Source organism: Notothenia rossii, assembly GCF_949606895.1.
Source record: "Notothenia rossii genome assembly, chromosome: 4".
Lineage (NCBI taxonomy): Eukaryota > Metazoa > Chordata > Actinopteri > Perciformes > Nototheniidae > Notothenia > Notothenia rossii.
In genome coordinates, this window is record NC_136902.1 from 65,431,034 (window position 1) to 65,450,792 (window position 19,759).

At 40.8% G+C, this 19,759-nt stretch overlaps 1 protein-coding gene across 1 annotated transcript in view; it reads right to left on the minus strand.

The window, feature by feature from the left end:
• Positions 1-6,573: 6,573 nt before the first annotated feature.
• sorl1 (sortilin-related receptor, L(DLR class) A repeats containing) overlaps positions 6,574-19,759 on the minus strand; it is a 122,959-nt gene continuing 109,773 nt past the window's right edge. Inside the window, exons 36-45 of the mRNA XM_079673803.1 lie at positions 18,109-18,240; positions 17,922-18,012; positions 17,649-17,839; positions 17,408-17,527; positions 16,567-16,731; positions 14,727-14,901; positions 14,450-14,556; positions 13,910-14,102; positions 10,807-11,019; positions 6,574-9,952 (exon numbers count right to left, since the gene is read on the minus strand). Coding sequence (XP_079529929.1) covers positions 9,885-9,952; positions 10,807-11,019; positions 13,910-14,102; positions 14,450-14,556; positions 14,727-14,901; positions 16,567-16,731; positions 17,408-17,527; positions 17,649-17,839; positions 17,922-18,012; positions 18,109-18,240 — 1,455 coding nt within the window. The 3' untranslated portion in view covers positions 6,574-9,884. The remainder of the gene's footprint in view (positions 9,953-10,806; positions 11,020-13,909; positions 14,103-14,449; positions 14,557-14,726; positions 14,902-16,566; positions 16,732-17,407; positions 17,528-17,648; positions 17,840-17,921; positions 18,013-18,108; positions 18,241-19,759) is intronic.

The following is a 19,759-nucleotide window of genomic DNA, read 5'->3' on the forward strand; positions in this document are numbered from 1 at the left end:
GAGCATTTAGATGATCCAGAAGAGGATTGGGAGAATGTCATATGGTCAGATGAAACCAAAATATAACTTTTTGGTAAAAACTCAACTAGACGTGTTTGGAGGAGAAAGAATGCTGAGTTGCATCCAAAGAACACCATACCTACTGTGAAACATGGGGGTGGAAACATCATGCTTTGGGGCTGTTTTTCTGCAAAGGGACCAGGACGACTGATCCGTGTAAAGGAAAGAATGAATGGGGCCATGTATTGTGAGATTTTGAGTGACAACCTCCTTCCATCAGCAAGGGCATTGAAGATGAAACGTGGCTGGGTCTTTCAGCATGACAATGATCCCAAACACACCGCCCGGGCAACGAAGGAGTGGCTTCGTAAGAAGCATTTCAAGGTCCTGGAGTGGCCTATCCAGTCTCCAGATCTCAACCCCATAGAAAATCTTTGGAGGGAGTTGAAAGTCCGTGTTGCCCAGCGACAGCCCCAAAACATCACTGCTCTAGAGGAGATCTGCATGGAGGAATGGGCCAAAATACCAGCAACAGTGTGTGAAAACCTTGTGAAGACTTACAGAAAACGTTTGACCTCTGTCATTGCCAACAAAGGGTATATAAGAAAGTATTGAGATGAACTTTTGTTATTGACCAAATACTTATTTTCCACCATAATTTGCAAATAAATTCTTTCAAAATCAGACAATGTGATTTTCTGGATTTGTTTTTTCTAATTTTGTCTCTCATAGTTGAGGTATAGGATGAAAATTACAGGGCTCTCTCATCTTTTTAAGTGGGAGAACTTGCACAATTGGTGGCTGACTAAATACTTTTTTGCCCCATCGTATATATGTATATTTATATATAATTTTTTGTACACATATCTTGGTTTCATTTATCTGAAGCTACATTTGTTCTGTTGTCTTAAACTTAGGTAAAAACATCTTTATTATATTATATTATTAGTTCATCCAAAAGCCACGGAAAGTAATCAGGTTACATAACTTTTATATTGTGTTACTCAGATTAGGTGACTGAATACATTTCTTTACATGCATTGGTTATTGGAAGAGAATACATTTTTAAAGTAACCCTCCCAACCCTGCACTGAAAACATTGAAATGTTTACTTTAATTAAATGTATTATATCAACATTTCACATAACTGTATTAGGTTAGTTGAAAGCAATAATATAAAATTGAACCTAATATTTTCTTTATCTAAGCTTAATATTATTGCTTTCAACCAACCTCATACAGTTATGTTAATTCTGTTGACATAATATCAGTGTTCGAATTACCCATTTGCTTTCGGGGGAGTCCTATTTTTCAGTGCACATTCTGCTACTAAATAGGTCACACGCATGCTCTGTTGACTGGCGCAGCAGCGCGGATTAGATCAATTGCTATAAAAACACTCTGCTTCTACTACAGACGGTGTCACTACGCCGGCGGCTGTGGCCGTTGTTGAAGCTCTTCAGGCTCCGCATCGGCAGGCCTCTCCCTCGGTGTGGAGCTGTCAAACTCGACCCTAACGCCGCCAACTAAAAGTTGTTCCGTTCACGTTGTCATTTTTAGACTCCTTCGCTTCTTTGCTTGTGAATCCAAAAGCTGCGAGGCTTGGCTGTTTTCGTTTCGCCATATTTTTTATTACAAAGCCAGAGTTAAAAAAATATCGATATGAACATTTCAAATACCGTGCCGGCATCGCCGCCGTAACCATAGGCGTAAAGAATGCAACGCGGCCACGTACAGATGGCAACACCCAGAAATATTCACAAAATACTCAGAAACTGTAATAAAGAATGACTATTATTTATTTCAAGAAATTTTATTTACAGAAACTCAACATTTCTAATCTGTGACACAAATATTCGCGATTATTCTGGGCTCCCCCTATTTATCTCAAAGTCGGCCTTCAGGGGGGCTCCCTCCCTCTTTAGGGGAGCCAAGCTCCCCCTGGCTCATTTAACTAAAGTCACAGTTCAGCTTTTTCAGTTTAGGGTTGTAGCAATAACCCTTACTGCTGGGTCTCCCCATGTGTAGAAGTATATGTGACTTCAAGCATGACAATGCTTCTGCTTTGTCTTTAAAAAAAAGAAGTTTTATCTTTGCACTAGTTCACTGAAAAGCTACAATCTTATATAACATCAGCTGATTGTAGAAAAGCACATGTCTGGTTGAGCTGGTGTTGGATCAGTGATCTCCTCCTCCAATGAGATGATGACTGTCCTCCAGTGGAGCACGGAGGTGAAGCAGCGATCTGAGGACTGAGGCTTTCTCAGACTGACTCTCCAGTGGGTTCTCCTCTCCTCACACTCCTCTCTGTTGTTCGTGTTCCTCTCTCACAGGATCCCACCTGTTCTTGACCCCGCACTGATGGCCTCCAGTCTATTGACCTTTGACCCAAGCCAATCACAAACAGTCAGGAACCTGTTGACCTTAGGAGAGTGAGAGGAGCGGTTTGTGTTGTGGTGTGTGTGTGAGCGTGTGCGTGTGTGTGTGTTTGTGTGTGTGTTTGTGTGTGTGTGTTTTGCAGTCTGACCTTTTCTGACTTTTGACAAGTGGTTGCATTATTCGTAACATTGACTACATGTATTAGGAAATATTGTTTTTACAGATGTATCCTCATAAATGTGGTTAGCCGCTGATTTTCTTCTAGTGCCATCCTCAGGTCAAAAATACAGTTTTTTTATTGCCTTTTAAAATTGTATTTTACCGCCTTAAAATGTTTATTTTGTAATACGCCTTAATCAGTGTGAACAGACTCTTAAATAACATGGGAAACTAGTTACAATTATTATCATAATTGCAGTATGCAGTCCTGTTCAGCATGATATATTAATCAACTTTAAAGGGGCCATATTGTGTTTTTGGGGGTTTTCCTTTCCTGTAGTGTTGTGTTTCTGTGCATGTAAATGGTCTGCAAAGGCTAAAATCCCTGTGTTCCCTCCAGAGGGAGTTTCTCCCCCAAACACTCTCCCTTGACTGAAACGCCTCCATTGAACTCCTTTCTTTATTTCTGTAACATAGTGACATCACTATGTAACAATCAAGCTTCTATTGGCTAGAGCTCCAACACATTGTTAGTGATAGGCTAAGGGATGTGACATCACTAAGCTGTTGACCAATCAAAACAGAGCCGGCCAGCTAACCAATCACAACAGACTGGGCTCTGGTTTCAGACAGAGGGTGAAAAGAGGTGCTGCAGCACAGGCAGTATGAGATGAGTATGCATGGCCCGGATTGGTGGAAAAGGTTTGTAGGAGTCAGGGAGTAAAACAAGATTGATTGTTTCTCAAGTAGGAAAAGATGACATTGAAGTTTAATAAAGAATTATGTGCTTTTAGAATCAATCTATCCAACTCTCAGTAATGCTGACCCTCCTTTGCAATGAAACCGCCTGTTGCTGTTGCAAAAACATGCAATCCAAGCTGTCACTATTTCACGCAGAGCATGAAACTACTAAATAGTTCTGAGCAGAAAATGTACCATTCTGAAAACTGGATATTCTAATGCCAGTGATGTTACATCACCAAGCCTGAAGTGAACAAGAGAGGGCAGCGAGTGCATCTCCTCACACTGCCAGTGTTCCCCACCAAACCTAAACATTACTGCTGAGGTTATTAAAGGAATGCTTTCACTGTTTTCGAGGAACTTTCCACCGACCAATCAAAGGAGAGGATAACTTCCTCTGTGAAAGAAATACTGTTGAAGAGGTTGAGGAACAATGTCGGACTCCATAAAAAGAAACTCCATCTGGAGGGAACACAGGGATTTTAGACTTTGCAGACCATTTACATGCAAACAAACCTAAATAACACACGACATGAGAGGAAAAACATCAAAAAGCATAAGGCCTCTTTAATAGACATACATTTAGCCAACAATAGTTATACAAGCATAAATACATTGAGAAACTAAAACACATCTTACTTTTCCTTTTTTTATAAATGATGTGCTATGCATGCGTTGCATTTAAGTGCAAGTTAAAACGATATGAGTCCCATTGCTGTGACATGAAACGAACTGAAGCTATGTTAATGCTGAGGGGCCTCAGCTCTTCAGCTTCAGCCACCTGGTGATGCAACACAACCCTCCGCAGGTCAATGAGTGCAAAAACCTCATGTTTGATACTGGCCTACAGACGTGCTGACTCACACACTCACACTCAGTGGAGGCTTTTTGTTTCCTTGGGTCATTTTTAGAACATATGCACGCTCCTTTTAACTGTTTTAAACTGTGATCTGCAGTAAAATGACACAGACCCATCAGACTGAATGAAGTGCAGCTTTAATAGAACATCCCCTGATATGTCTACAGAGGCTCTCCTGCCCCCTGGTGGCTGTCTCTGGCACAGACACAGCCACCTGACTATCAGAGGATGCTTTTGTCCAGAGTAGATCTTTGTTCTTCTGAACCTGAGGCCCATCTTGGGGCCCTACGAGCCGAACACCGATTTCCTCTTTGAGATATACCAACAGTAACACAAATAGATTCCATGAGGACCAAACTGCCCTTCAAAGGAGTTATCTATTTTTAGATTAGCAATTATTTTCCAACAGTGCTATTTTTGGGTGCTTTAAAAACATTCACTTCCTGACTGCTGATAAGGAATGCTTTGGGGGATATTTAAAAAGGAAAGTTTCAAAATCATTCATATTTGGCCAACAAATAAACGTTATTCTACAAAGTGTATATCAAAGGGACCCGCTTGAATATTTTGTAATTGATGTACCTTTTTGACACTACATTTAAAAGACTGACATGGCACTTTTTACTCCACTGGCTATTTATGTTAAAGATCTACTTTGTTGTTACTTTATAGATAATTTAAAACATATACATTTTCCTTTATATTCTGATATATGAGACATTGTTAACATGTGTCATAGTTAGAGGCCAAACACTTTAAACAAATCTGGCAAAATTGACCAGTTAAATCATTTTAATTATAATTAGGTGTTAATGCATAGTATTTTTTGGTGCAACTTTTCTAATTGTACTTGCATCAAGAAGCGTGTTTATTTGTAGAACCTTTACTCATAAGACTGTTGAATTAGATATTGCAACTTTTGGAAAGATGTTAGTTTATTTTTCACACACTGCATGTGTGTCTGCATGTTAGCACTCTCTCTTCTTGTCTGACAGCTGTTGTTGCTTTAGAAACTGTACACATCCCCTGCCTTTTTCTCTTTTTTAAAAATAGTGTTTACCTCAGTCCAGCCCCGGGAACAGCTCATTATTCAATCCTCAAATTGAGATCTCATATTTCATAACGAGACAGTTCAACCTCCTAAAGTGCATCTATTCTTCCTGATGAGCCTGTCAGATGGGAATAATTTGGAACGTTGTGTTACTTTACGAGTCTTGTCAATGACAGACATTATCATCAGTCCGGACTGGAAACTATACTTTGGAGCCAGAAATGAACCGAGCCCTCACCGAGTCTCTTGTGTTGTTTAATAATCCTCTCATCCCCTGGCTGTTAGTCATGTTTCCAGCCATAAGACGTACTGCACTAATCAGTATTTTGATGTGAACAATGGAACAAACCACTGAGTTTAATGTGATAGGGGTCAGTTGGAATGATGAAACTCACACATGTTGATAAGAGAGGCTGAATGCTAGTTGTGGACGAGCAAACATTAAATACAGATCCAGAAATGTTTTTTGACCTTTAAAAAAAAAGCAGAAGTGATGACAGTTTAAATGTAATGATTATGAATGTGAAGTGGAAAGTGCATAACAGGACAAATGCACTTTTCTGTACAGTGCTTTTGAACCATTTACCCTGAGGAAACATGATGACATTTATCCAGCTTTGTATCGATGCATTTAAAAAAAAAAAAAAAAAATCAGCAACAAACTATTTAAATGCTTATAAGCACATTTAAATAAATAAAGGTAACAAGACATTTTGAGGTAAGTTTTGTTTACAGCATTTGAAGTTTGAAATTCAAATGAAACTTTTCCTCTTGTTTTTAGGTTTGGCTCAGGCATCATGGCATCTTTTACCCTGTTGAGGGAGCTGTTGTATCATAGCTGTATCATATGCTGGGAACCTTGACTTGGATTGTTTAGTCTATACAATTTCATAAAAGATTTCCTTTAAATGTATATTTTTGGTAAGTTCAGATCTACCTATTCAATTATTCTTATAGTTGTTGAATAGTATCAACGAATCGATAAGAGGACTTATCGTTGCAGCTCTTAAAGTGGTATGATTCCGCAAATATGAAATCAATGATTCAAAGATAGAATTAGAAAATGACCTTAATATATCCTGTTTTTGTTTTTGAATTTTCAAATGCAATTAATTTATATTTATTGCGAATATTCGATTATAATTTATGCATTTTCTTCTTTCAAACCAAGGTCATTCTCAGGGCGCCTTCTGTTTTCCTCAGAGATCTGTTGAATGTTCATCATGCTGACCCTGTGGGAGCCTGCCATCTGTACGCTGCAGTGTGTTTCATCATAAAATAAACCATATCTTCTCCCTGCTTTCCTTAATAACAACATATATGGTATATTTCTACCTCTTTAACTGACATCTTTAACCACCTTACACAAACAAATAGTCGACAGTTTGATTTTCAGCAACTTTATTTCAGTATAAGTGTTTTTTTTAAAAAAAACACCTCACACTGTTTCTCCAACGTCTCATTGTTCTTGCAACCACCGAGATAAGCAAGCAAGACATTAAAATCTTCAAACATGGCCAACATGATCAAACTCTGACAACATTTTGAAGCAAACTATTTGACAAGAGTCAACATTAAGACAAGTGGGGAGCAAACGGTCACATGATAACCAATAATTAAACTTTGTACACGTGTAAACTCTGACTAAAAAGAGATAGAGCGGCCGGCTTAGCAGCCAGCGCAGGAAGGAGCAGTGATCCGACAAAATCAACCAAATGCCAAAATATTAGCCAACTTTTCCACCTGCTTAGCTGTGTGTACAGGGTTGTGTGTGACTGTGTGTTTGCATGCGTGTGCACTTGTGTTCTATCATACAAACAGTACATTACATAGAAACCCAATGTGTCCTAATAAGGCATTATGTGGCAAAACAGAACATCAGAGAACAGAAACTCCACAGAGCAAAAAACAGCATTAATGCCAGAACATCTGATTTTAAGGCCAACAAACTAAATGATGAACATGGTGGAGAGCTGCGTGAAATCAAGCTGAAGTCTTGAGGAAACCTTCAAATTAATGTCAGAACAGACACTGTTTAATGATTTTGGGTAAACTAAACAAAAAATGAATATCTGGACTCTTCCTGAAAAAAATGGTTTGTTGCTCTGGGTTGGGGAATTGGGCTTGGGTTGAACAAACTAAGACTCGTCTGCAGAAGCCAGTCTACAGAGTGCAAACACAAAGTCTGTCGTCCATATTGAATGGGTTACATCGTTACTGTAGCAACAGTAAAACCAGAGAGTGTGCATTCACTTAGTAGCATAATGAGCTGGGACAGTACCTTTAAAAGTACAGATATAAAATACATTCATGAAGACATCTTAACAAACAAAACAACAAGGTGAATAGAAAGCAGAACACCATCAGTTCAAATGGCTCAGGCCAAACATCTGTTCATAGACCAGTGTCAGGTTGGGGGGCACGAGCAGAACTAAGACGATGATCCTCATAATGTTTTATCGCTCAACTGGTACTAACTGCTAATTAAAAGGACCATTCAAATAACAAAAAAACACGATTTGTCACTAACACTTAGTGTCTAGCCATGACTTTCTTTTTAAGGTTTCGCCTGACCAGTTTTTGAGATGTGGCTCTCAGCCTCCACACCAATAAAATGCAGGTTAGTAAAAATGTGTTGCTCACAGAATTAAATAATACGATTTTTAAATGTTTTTAAAGAATGTATGTTTCCAGAAACTGTTGGCCCAGTTACACCAATAACCGTAACATTACATTTTAGGTAAAAAAATCTAGTTATTTCCATTAATACATCATATTAATTTGATTCCCTCATCAAAGCTAAATAAATCCACCAAACAATTATGACTTGGTAAATGACAACAAAGCAAATTAAATCACCTTCCTATACCGTGGAAAATTAAGACTCATTTGCTAATCAAGCACAGAGCTCATTTTAGGAGTTGTCGTCAATCAATGACCAGACCGAACATTGATATAGCCAGTCTTTAGGAACAAGAGAGCTTTTTGCAGAAATAAATATTGTATGTTTTGTTTTCTGGCTTACTAAAATGTAATTCAAAAGATGAGCACTTTTATATCGTTATAAAAATAATACCTAAAAGTGAGAACAAAAAGCTTGATCTCTAACGTTGTTTCTGGTTAAAGGCCGAGATAAGGCCATGGTGAGCTTCCTACAGTAAATGGTCAGCTAGCCCCACGAGAAGTCAGCATGTCAACAAGACTTCAGTACCACATGGTGTACCTTGTTTAATAAATGTATTTGACCATGCATACCAGGGTTTAGAAATGGTGTCAACAGTTTCAGAGGTTCTTGTTTCGCATCAGAAAGTCAGGCCTGTGAAAATCAAGCTCGAGCAACTAGCAAACAGCTTCTGGAAATACAGGTCGCTGTTAGAGTTCACAGATGCATCTAGAAGCTATCTGCAACACTAGACACTACTAAAGATAGGTCAAAACAATGTTTTCTTTTATGATCGAATCAACCCTCTTAATCTTTTTCTGAACTCAATGCCATGCCCAAACCTGACTCTTCATCACAACTGAACTGAATCAGCCTCTTCCGGTCACTGCCAGTGCCTCTTCAGAGGTCTCTGTACCTGTCCAGCAGTAGATGAGTTTGCCTGAGCCCTGGAGGTGATGGTGTCGCTGCGCTGGTGTCCGCTCCGACACAGTTCCCTGAGAACCTTTCTCTACGACTACAGCAATGGCAAAATGCTGGGGACGAAAAATGTGTGGTCCACAATGATAAAAAAAAAAACACATTTACAGAATTATGGTGCAGCATTACAAGGAGAGGACATATTAAAAGCCAATATTTACAAATAGATTCGATGATCTGGACTTCACTGTGGGGGATAGGAACATTCTTTTATCCTTTGCATCTACATACAGACAAACAACAGTGTGTGCTGGTGGTGGAAAAATAAAGGTGTGAGGTCACTACACGGTGCCATTGGACGATCCCATTACTCAGCTCTTCAGGTAAGTTTCAAAGACTTGTTAATGGGTTTACAATAATAGACAGTTTCCAAACCGGTGATCATTGAAATCGACACATTATTCAGATTCTGTAAAGGATGAAACATGATTGGCTCGTCAGGCGGCCTCACACGGGGCACCAATTTAAACATATACTGGTATAGTACATATTGTGCTTTTACCAATATATGTTACCATTACTGCTCTAATCTTTTCTTTTCATACATGTTCTATACATCATTTGTCTATATATTTGTATTATTTTTCCTATGTGTGTGTTTTTTTTGCATTCTATGTTACAGTCTGTGGATGGTTATTTTGGCTTTAAGCAATGAACCGCCCTATGGATAGTGAGTTTGCATTACAAACAGGGTCTCGACAAACTCAAATACTTCACAGTTTGCTTCAGTGTCCACTTTTTTTTTCTCCCAGTCCTTTTGTGACCCCATATATATATATTTAACATTATAAAAAATAAGTTATTGCGCATCCAAAAAAAGTGCATTGTATATTTGAAAAATATCTCTTTCTCTCTTTACACTTTTCCATTTTTCTTCACGTTTCCTGCTAATTAAGGTGGTATCCCTTCGACGGCTTTGGGATGGAGGAGTGCTCGCCTGCTTCCTCCTCACTCCGTCGTACCGCACCACTGAGGGGGAGTAAAGGGGAGTAAAGCAGACGGAAGAAGAGAAGGGGAGAAGAGAAGAGAGAAATAGCTAATGGAGCGACGTCTTGCTACGCGATGACCATGGGAACGTCGTCTGAGAAACCGCTGATCATGGGATCATCTTCATCATCATCACCTTGAAACGAAGAGGAGAGAGATCAAAGTTAAAGGAGCCCTGTTATGCAAATGTTCAGGGTCATATTGGTATGTAGTGTCTCTACTGTGACATGTCTCCATGCTTTAATGTTCAAAAAGCTCTTTATTGTTCTCATACTGCCTGTGCTGCAGCACCTCTTTTCACCCTCTGTCTGAAACCAGAGCCCAGTCTGCTCTGATTGGTTAGCTGGCCTGATCTGTTGTGATTGGTCAACCACTTGTCCCGATAATGTCCCGCCCCTTAGCCTAACACGTACAATGTATTGGAGAGCTAGCAAATAGAATCGCGAGTGTTACATAGTGATGTCACTATGTTACAGAACTAAGACAGGAGTCAAATAGTAATAGTTAGTAAACTGAGATTACTAGCATGATTACAATGTTATAATACATTTTTAACTAAAGATTCATATATTATAGGTAGACCTACAGAATGAATTTTCCTTATGGTTTATATTTAGGCTAATTACATTTTTCTTTGCTTTAAATACAATACAGTATAACAGTAGTTTTTGGATGAATATATTAAGATTAAACAGTATTTGTAAACTATTACTGTTACTACATTTTTTATATGAATATCTTGTTTTTTTCTTTTTTAAGGTTATATTGTTACATACACTTCAGTAAAAAAAATTGTTATTGTTATTTATTTTCTAATAGTTTTTATTTGCATCGCATTTGATATTGAGTTTATCCAAAAGCAATGGAAAGTAATCAGATTACATCACCAATATATTTTGATACTCAGATTTTTTTTTTTTAAAGTAACCTTCCCACCCCTGATGGTTTGCATTGCGGGTCTACATTTGAAAAGTATTTTAATGGTCTCACCCAGATCGTCCCCGGAGGAGAAGATGGCCGAGCCCAGGCGGGAGTTGTAATGCGAGTTTGCGAAGGCGGTGAAATTGTTCTGCAGACGGCGGTGTCGGAGGTAGAGCGCCACCAAGCCCCCGCAGACCCCCAGCAGCAGCAGGAACAGCACCGGGACCACCACCGCAGCCATGTCCCCTGAGTGGCCCTCACCGTGGGACGCATCAACGGCCCCTGGACATGGAGAAAATCATTTAAATTCACAATTACCCCGGTTATCATCCAAATATGATCAAAACATATAGAAATGTTACCTGACATTATTTTTGAGAACAAAATATATAGTATGTTTGTATTGCATAACTAAAATTACACTTTTGTTTTAATAGTGAACATAATTGTTGTGCACAACAGATAATGGAACAAATTCATAAATTGATATGATCACATTTCATTTTTTTGATTGAAGGCATCTTTTCTACTATCTACCTTGATAGCAAATTAGTCGGCTTTTTTAATTACTCTTATGAGGATATTCACGACAATCCAGAATTGATCAGGATCAACTTATTGTGATTGTTTCCATCTGACGTCAGCTCACATTCCCCGTTTTTTCATTACATTTTGCAATATGAAGCTCACTCTGTTTAATACCCGGTCCCTCAACAATAAAAAGCCACATTCTCAACGAATTCATTCTGGACAATAAACTGGACTTTCTCTGTCTGTCAGAAACCTGGCAACAACCTCTGGATTATCTCTCACTCAACCTCACTACACCCAATGGATACTCATACATAAATAAGCCACGCTCGGAGGGCCGAGGTGGTGGAATTGCCGTAATACACCGACAGGACATTAAAACCAGCCTCATCCCATCTTATCTGCTCCTTCATTTGAACACCTGGCTTTTAAACTCTCTGGTCACACACAGTCAGTCCTGGCAGTTATCTACCGCCCTCCCAAACCAAACCCATCATTCCTCTCTGATTTCTCTGAATTTCTGACCCAGCTCTGTTCTTTCTCCACCTCAGTCCTCCTACTTGGTGATTTCAACATCCACATGGACTCCACTGACTCTACAATAACTACAGACTTCACGGACATGCTTAACTGCTTCAACCTCATTCAACATGTCAACTTTCCGACCCATAACCGTGGCCACATTCTGGACCTTGTTTGCTCGACTGGACTAAACCTTCACCATCTGTCTGGCGCATACCTCTTCCTCTCCGACCACTTAGCCATCACCATGACCATCAACATTCCCACCCCACCACCAAAGCAAAAACGCAAAATCAACTTCCGTAAATTAAGCTGTGTCTCAGCTACCTCGCTCTGAAAAAATATCCACCACTCCCTTTGTGGACCTCCATAGCCCCTCTGATCTCACTGACTACTACAACAACATTCTGTCCTCCTGCCTTGACCAACTTGCACCCATAAAAACCAAAACAGTTTCCTTCACCCACTCTGCTCCCTGGTTCACCCCTGAACTCCGTCTGATGAAAACCCGTGCCCGGCAACTTGAAAGACTCCGCAATAAAACAGGTCGCACAATTCATTATCAAACCTACAAAGACCACCTACAGCAGTATAAAGATGCCCTCTCCCATGCCCGCACCACCTACTACTCTCAGTTAATCCACTCTGGCTCCGGAAACCCCAAAACACTCTTCTCCACAATAAACAAACTCCTCAGCCCCCTGGACACCACCACTCAGTCATTCACAGTAGACAAATGCAGCTCTTTTCTCACATTTTTTCAAAGCAAAATAGACAACATTTACAGCAGCTTAACCACTACCACACCAGCTCTCCCTCAAGCCACCTGCCTCCCCTTATCCTGCCAACCCCTGTCCCAGTTCTCCCCTGTCTCCCCTACTGACCTCTCTGATCTCCTCACAGGAATGAAAACTGCCACCTGCACCCTGGACCCCATCCCCTCCAGCTTTGTTAAGGCCTGCCTTCCTACTCTCTTTTCACTCATCACTACAGCAATCAACTCCTCTCTGTCTTCTGGCACCGTCCCACCGTCCCTCAAAATAGCTGCTATCACCCCTATTCTGAAAAAACCCAGACTAAACCCTGACAACCCTAATAACTTCAGACCAATCTCGAACCTACCCTTTCTGTCAAAAGTTCTGGACCGCGCTGTAGCGTCACAACTTAAGCATCATCTCTCTGCTAATGACCTCTATGAAACTTTTCAATCCGGATTCCGCTCAAACCACAGTACCGAAACCGCACTCCTCAAAATTACAAATGACCTTCTCCTCTCCTCCGATGCTGGTAACCTCAACATCCTCATCCTCCTTGACCTCAGCGCTGCCTTCGACACAATCAATCACTCCATCCTCCTCACCCGTCTTGAAACCACCTTCAACATCACTGGCACTGCCCTCTCTTGGTTCACTTCATACCTCTCTGACAGAAACCAGTTCATCTACATCACTAACTGCAAATCCCCCACCGCTCCTCTGCCCCAAGGTATCCCTCAAGGTTCAGTTCTCGGCAAAACTTCAATATATCCAGAACTCCGCCGCCCGTCTACTCACCCACACCCGAATCCGTGAACACATTACACCCGTCCTCATCAAGCTCCACTGGCTCCCCATCCCCCAGAGAATTCAGTACAAGATCCTCCTGATGACATACAAAGCCCTCCATAACCTGGCCCCATCCTACCTGACTGACCTCCTCCACAGACACACTCCCACTCGCTCCCTCCGATCTGCCACGGCCAACCTCCTGTCCCCCCCCACCCGGATCAACCTCAAGTCTTGGGGCGACAGAGCCTTCTCCGTTGCTGCACCCACCCTCTGGAACTCACTACCCCAATCCATCAGAGATTCTTCCTCCCTCACAGCATTCAAAACATCACTCAAAACCCACCTGTTCAACACTGCATTCAACCACTGACCACCCCCCTCCCCCCCTATTTTCTGTTTTGTTTATCTCTTTTTGTATTTCTTTGTTTTTTTTGGTTTCTTTTCTTAATTCTCTGTCAAAGCGTCTTTGAGTTTCATGAAAAGCGCTATAAAAGTCCCATGTATTATTATTATTATTATTATTTTTACCTTCGTTTGGAAGTAAGTAAGAAATGAAGTAAGTGTGTGCATACCTGCGGTCAGCTGGTTGTAGAGCAGCAGGGCGGGCTCCCCACACAGCTGTCCGCTCAGCAGGCAGCGGGCCTGTACAGAGAACGTGTAGTTGTGTCCCAGCAGCAGGCTGCTGATGCGGAAATACGTCTCCGTGGTGTTTCCCAGGAACGACGTCTGATTGGTCACACTCTCATACACATGCACTTCGTAGCCCTGTACACAGCATGTTCAAGTTAATGGGGAATACAAACAGCACAAAGTAATGGAAGCCTTGAGCGGTAAGTGAGAAGAGAAAAGCTTAACCATTTTTATCTTCAAATCTGAGCATAGGAGATTAAAAATAACAGCTTTAGTACAAAACCATAGAACTTCAAGGAATGACAAAATATGCCTATTTTGGACTGATATTAGACTATATTCAGTGGATTAGAAGATCATTATTCTTTAGAGAAATACAATTAAAAACAATTCCTAGATAAATACTTATATCAAACCCTTTATGCAAGTTATAGTATAGAAAAGAGGGATTTAAAAGGTCAGATATTGGTGACTCGTCTCACCCTGCTCTCATTGAAGCCCTTCTCCCTGACGGCCAGACTCTTCCAGAAGAGGAACACGTGGTCGTTTTCTGTCAAAATCTTCAGAGCTTCTGGAGCCGGAAGAGGAACTGCAGAAGGGGTATTATTTTTCTCAGGATAAAATGCATTTTTTTTGTAAAGAATGAAAATCATACATACATTTACTGGTTTTACTTCAGATTGGCGGGAACTTAGTATGTTATCATTGAAAGAGGTGAGAATGCACCATAGTCACAAATATATGATTTACAGTTTGTACCTGTGCTGAGGGTGAAGCTGGCCTCCTTGCTCATGTTGCGCAGACGGACAGAGACGCTGTATCTGCCTCCGGGCTCCAGGCCTTTCAGCAGGTACTCCACCGTGTTGTTCTTGGTGCTCAGCTTGTAGTCATACTCCTCCTTACGGATCACATCCCGCACGTGGATTGCATAAGTCTACATATACAACAAGAGTGAAGATAGGAAGTCAGAATAACACACAACAAGATCTCTGTTTATCATCAGTTGGATTTATGATCATACACCAAAACAAAAATCCAAGCAATTCAGCATTATTCTAATAGTTGATTCCAAATAGATTGTTAATTAAGAAGATTCTGTTTAACTCTAAGATTTTAAACCTGAAAAGTCCTGCTAACGAATTAAAGCCGCCTTTTGCATATGCTGCCCCACAACGCCTCGTTGAAGATTTGTCTTTTTCCATTGTTTTCTTCCTGCACACACACACACACACACACACACACACACACACACACACACACACACACACACACACACACACACACACACACACACACACACACACACACACACACACACACACACACACACACACACACACACACACACACACACACACACACACACACACACACACACACACACACACACACACACACACACACACACACACACACACACACACACACACACACACACACACACACACACACACACACACACACACACACACACACTTTTCTCAGCTGCATTAACATGCTTATTGTAGTTCTAAGTGCACTGCCTTGCGGCCTGTAGCACCATCCTTGATGGAGCATAATTATGTGTGGGCTGGACCTGTATTTTACAGGAAAGGAGTAAGCAGAGGGTCGAGTTGTCGATTCTTGTTCAGTTTTCTGTGACTGTCTGCCTCACCATCTCAGACTTTCAGTTGTGCGCGCTACTAAAGAGACACGCTACCATGGAATCCAAACAATGGTGTATCTGTTGGCAAGTCCGAGTGGAAACAGTCGTGAGTAAATCTGATTTGGTCAGAAATCGGGAGAAATGCGGGAGAAATATGACCCCGGGAGGAAACCGGGAGAGGGCAGTGAAATCGGGAGACTCCCGCGAAAATCGGGAGGGTTGACAAGTATGGTGAATACACATACTATGAGAAACCAATGTGAGTTTGGAACATTGCACAATATAAATCTATTTTAGTATACCTCAACAATGGAATTATGATCAGTAGAAATGGCCATGACATGGGACCTTTAAGGTGTTAATCAGGGTTTCTGATATCTGGCAATTCATTTTTCTTCACAGGGAAAATCTGTTGAGGTTAGGAATGTCATAATGTGCTCTTTGGCTACATTGAGGACATTATGGATGTGGTCCATTAGCATAGCAAAGAATGAGTATGATCTTATTACTGCTGACACCTGCAGTTGTATACAGTGTAGAGTTGTTTTGGAATTTATGGGGATTGTTGCTTTACTTATTAGAGGGTAAACAGAGTTGTACGTCTGTGTACTTTAGTAGTAGCAGACTTTGTGAGGGAGAAAGTTACTAAGCTACTGCCAGGTAGTTCTGGCCAAATAAATGCAGATAGAAATTCTCAAAGAAGCGTGCCAAGGAGGATTTCATTTTACCTTTAGTCTGCCTATCAATTGTTTTCATGTCAAAATAAAGCATAATATTAAATGGGACAATATTTTAATACATTTATTCTAGTACACGTAATAACCCCGGGGGAAATATATCAGCATTTGCCTCACAGATAATCCAACCATTTGTTTTTTTCCACCTTAATCAGTCAACCCTCCTGATCCTGATGCTCATCATCATGAATCCCCATCCCCATAAGCAGTGTCGTACCAGAGCTGCGTTGGGGGCGTCGTACGGGGGCTGCCACTTCAGCGTGGCCTGAGTTCTGTCCACTCGCACACGATGGAGGTTTCTGGGTGGCAGCCGCTCATTGGGAATCATTTTCACCACAGCGTATTCCGAGGGAGGGCCCAGGTAGGGAGAGACGGCACGCACCTGAAGGACAACACAAACAGCACTGTAAAGATGTCCTCATTATTACACTAGGACTGATGCAACAAAATAAAACAATGGCAGCCTGATAGAATACTACACTGACTGTCTATGGAAGGCAAATGCATCTATGTTTGCCATACGTGAATACAGTATATTACAACTATCATGCTAGACTTTAATGGTGTACTAATCTGCCCTGAGATCCCACATAAAAGTCATTATTACATTTTCTTAAATACTTACATTACATTTTCCAATGTCCCCTACAAGCTGCTAGCTTTACCGCTCTCGGTTTTAGAAACTCATTTTAAAAGTTTCGTTGTCTGTTACTTGCGTCACCTATAATACCCAACCCTATCTTCAAGAGAGACCCTGCTTATTGAGTTTCACTTTTAAAACAAATTATTTAGTCACTTAAGTGATGACAAATCTGTGGATGAAATCACTGTTCCCATTTGAACTTGAAATAAAAAAAATCTTACTCCAAATAGTTTCCATTTCTGTTGTGACTCTCCTTTTTCTAGATGTAAAGATTGAGGAACATTTAGCACTTTCTCTACATGTTATCTTCCCACAGACATTTCTGATGAAACAAATTTGGCTTAAAGGTTTCACAAACTTTTCAGTGTGAAAGATGTCTCTGAGAGGAAGTTGGTGGGATGTTGAGAAGACTTACCAGGAAGAGATACTGTTCGTCGCTGTCCACCGTCACTGTGAGGCTGAGAGACGTGGAGCGGAACTGACGCGGGCTGCGGTACAGGTCCAGGAAGGAGGTGGCGTAAAACACACCGTACACCTACAGACACACAGCAGAAATAAGTGTTGACTCAGTGAAGTGGTTCAGAGGAAATTTAAAACAATATCCTCCTGATATGTTTTTTATGACATCAAGACGTATTGACGGTAATGTGTAGTACCTGAGCGGTGGTATTGCCGATGGTCCAGCTACAGTCCACAGCAGTCTGGTTGAGGGCCCGGGCTTTGAGGAGGGGCCGCTCCGGCTGAGAGCCAATGGTCTGATGATGGGACAGGGCGGTGGGACTGTCTCCTATACTGGTGTGAGCCCAAACAGCCACCTCATACAATGTGCCTGCTGTCAGGTTAGAAGCTGCGAACAGACACAACAACGTGTACGGGAATCATCTGTGGAAGTGTAATTGACTTCAAAAATAATCTAACACAAACGGTACCTTTCAGGATCCCCTGTTTAACCGTGTAGTTTCTGCTCTCCTTAACATGTGTGTCAAACTGCCAGTACAGAATCACTATGTACTGCTTCACCTTTAAAAAGAAGAATAAGAAGAACCCTCTCAGTCAGGTTTATACAGACAGAAAAAAACAAGCTTTTAAGGAGACAATCTGAAGAGGAGCTCTCACCTCGTACGGGGAGTTGAAGCTGAATGAAAGGCTCATGGAGTCGTTGGTGATGCTGTCGGCGATCACAGAGGGGGGGGGCAGAGCTGCAGCACACAGAGAGCAGGGAGATAAGGACTTTATGTAATTTGTGGGCTGTTTATTTTAACAGTTTAATATTGTTAAATTTAGCAGGGCTGCCAACACTCACGCATTGAGCGTGAGAGTCACGCAATTAACCCATATCTCACACATTCACGCCACACTTGCCTTTCCTCACTCTAAGTTTTCGTCCAAAATAAATGTATATAAATGTAAAAATAAAGTGAAGGAACAGCAAACCGAGCGGTCTACGAAATGAGACGGTCTTCTGGCTTAGTTCAGTAAAGTTGGAACGATATTGGGAGATTCTGATTTCACGGATCAATAACTCATGAACAAAACGTTATTCGGACACAAATGTCGTCTCCTAAGTACAGTGGTTAGGCTGACAACGAACTACAATCACATTTTGATTAAAAAAAAGCCGATACGCGCCGTCCTCCGAGCTGGACACATTACATTGGTCTCTATCTGCAGCTGGAGAAGAAACGAGTGCTCAGGGACCGTCTGCAAAGTGCAACTCCCAAAAAAGAGAATACAATAATATTCAATCCCTATTATACAGCTTATTACTACCAAACTCACTACACACATCAATAGTCTCCTGTGTGTCATACTACAGCAAGAAGTTCGGAAGAATATGCTTTTGAATAATTTTGGGGAATATTTATAATGTAAAATCTTCAATAAATATGGTATCATCTTAAATAACTTTACTATTAGCCGATACAGTATATTTCTACCAAACTCACTATTTGCAATGTTGTTGTTAGCATCTGGTTAGCTTAAAGGATATTAAAAGCTGTTTCTAAAACAAGGAGAGGGAGAGCTCTGTCCTGACTGAGAGAGATACAGCTCAGTGAGGTAAGGGACTCTCTGAGTGTTTAGATAGTTACGTTTAGTCTAGTTATCTCAGTGGGTCTCAAACGGTTTGGTCACCATTTATGAGAATAAATAAAAAACAGTTATGAAATAATATGACAGTAAAACAAGAATACAGTTTAAAAGGTGAGTGATTTGTAAAATATCCATAAAGAAAAAGAAAATCGGTTTACAGTTCTGTTTCATATGGGTGTTGAGAGATGCATCCATAAATTCATTTTGCTCTCAAAATGCGCCAGGTTGATGCATTTAACTTCAATATTTCTTTTTTTTTTTTAGCACTTTACCTCTGCTTACACCTATATGCCATTTTATATGCTGTGAGCTGATTATCGAGTCTTCATTGTAAGAGTCGCGGGTATACTGTGTATGTGCGCATTCCACTGTAGCGCCCGGTACATTAATGGGAAATCCTAGTTTGTACATGTTCAATACATTTGTAACACTGACTGTACACATGAACGCTTCTTTTTTCGGTTCACCAAAAAACAAATCTCACTCCAAGCTGAACTCAAATGTTGGCAGCCCTGAATTCAGAGTGTGTATCTTCAGGGCCAGCAGCCTAAAGGATGGCAATTCAAATTCGATCACAATTTTCCATCTGCCTGCTTCCATACTACACATTTTTTGTACAAAAACTCACCATGTACTATAAAAATCTAAATGTAATCGTTTTTAATGTATTATCCAA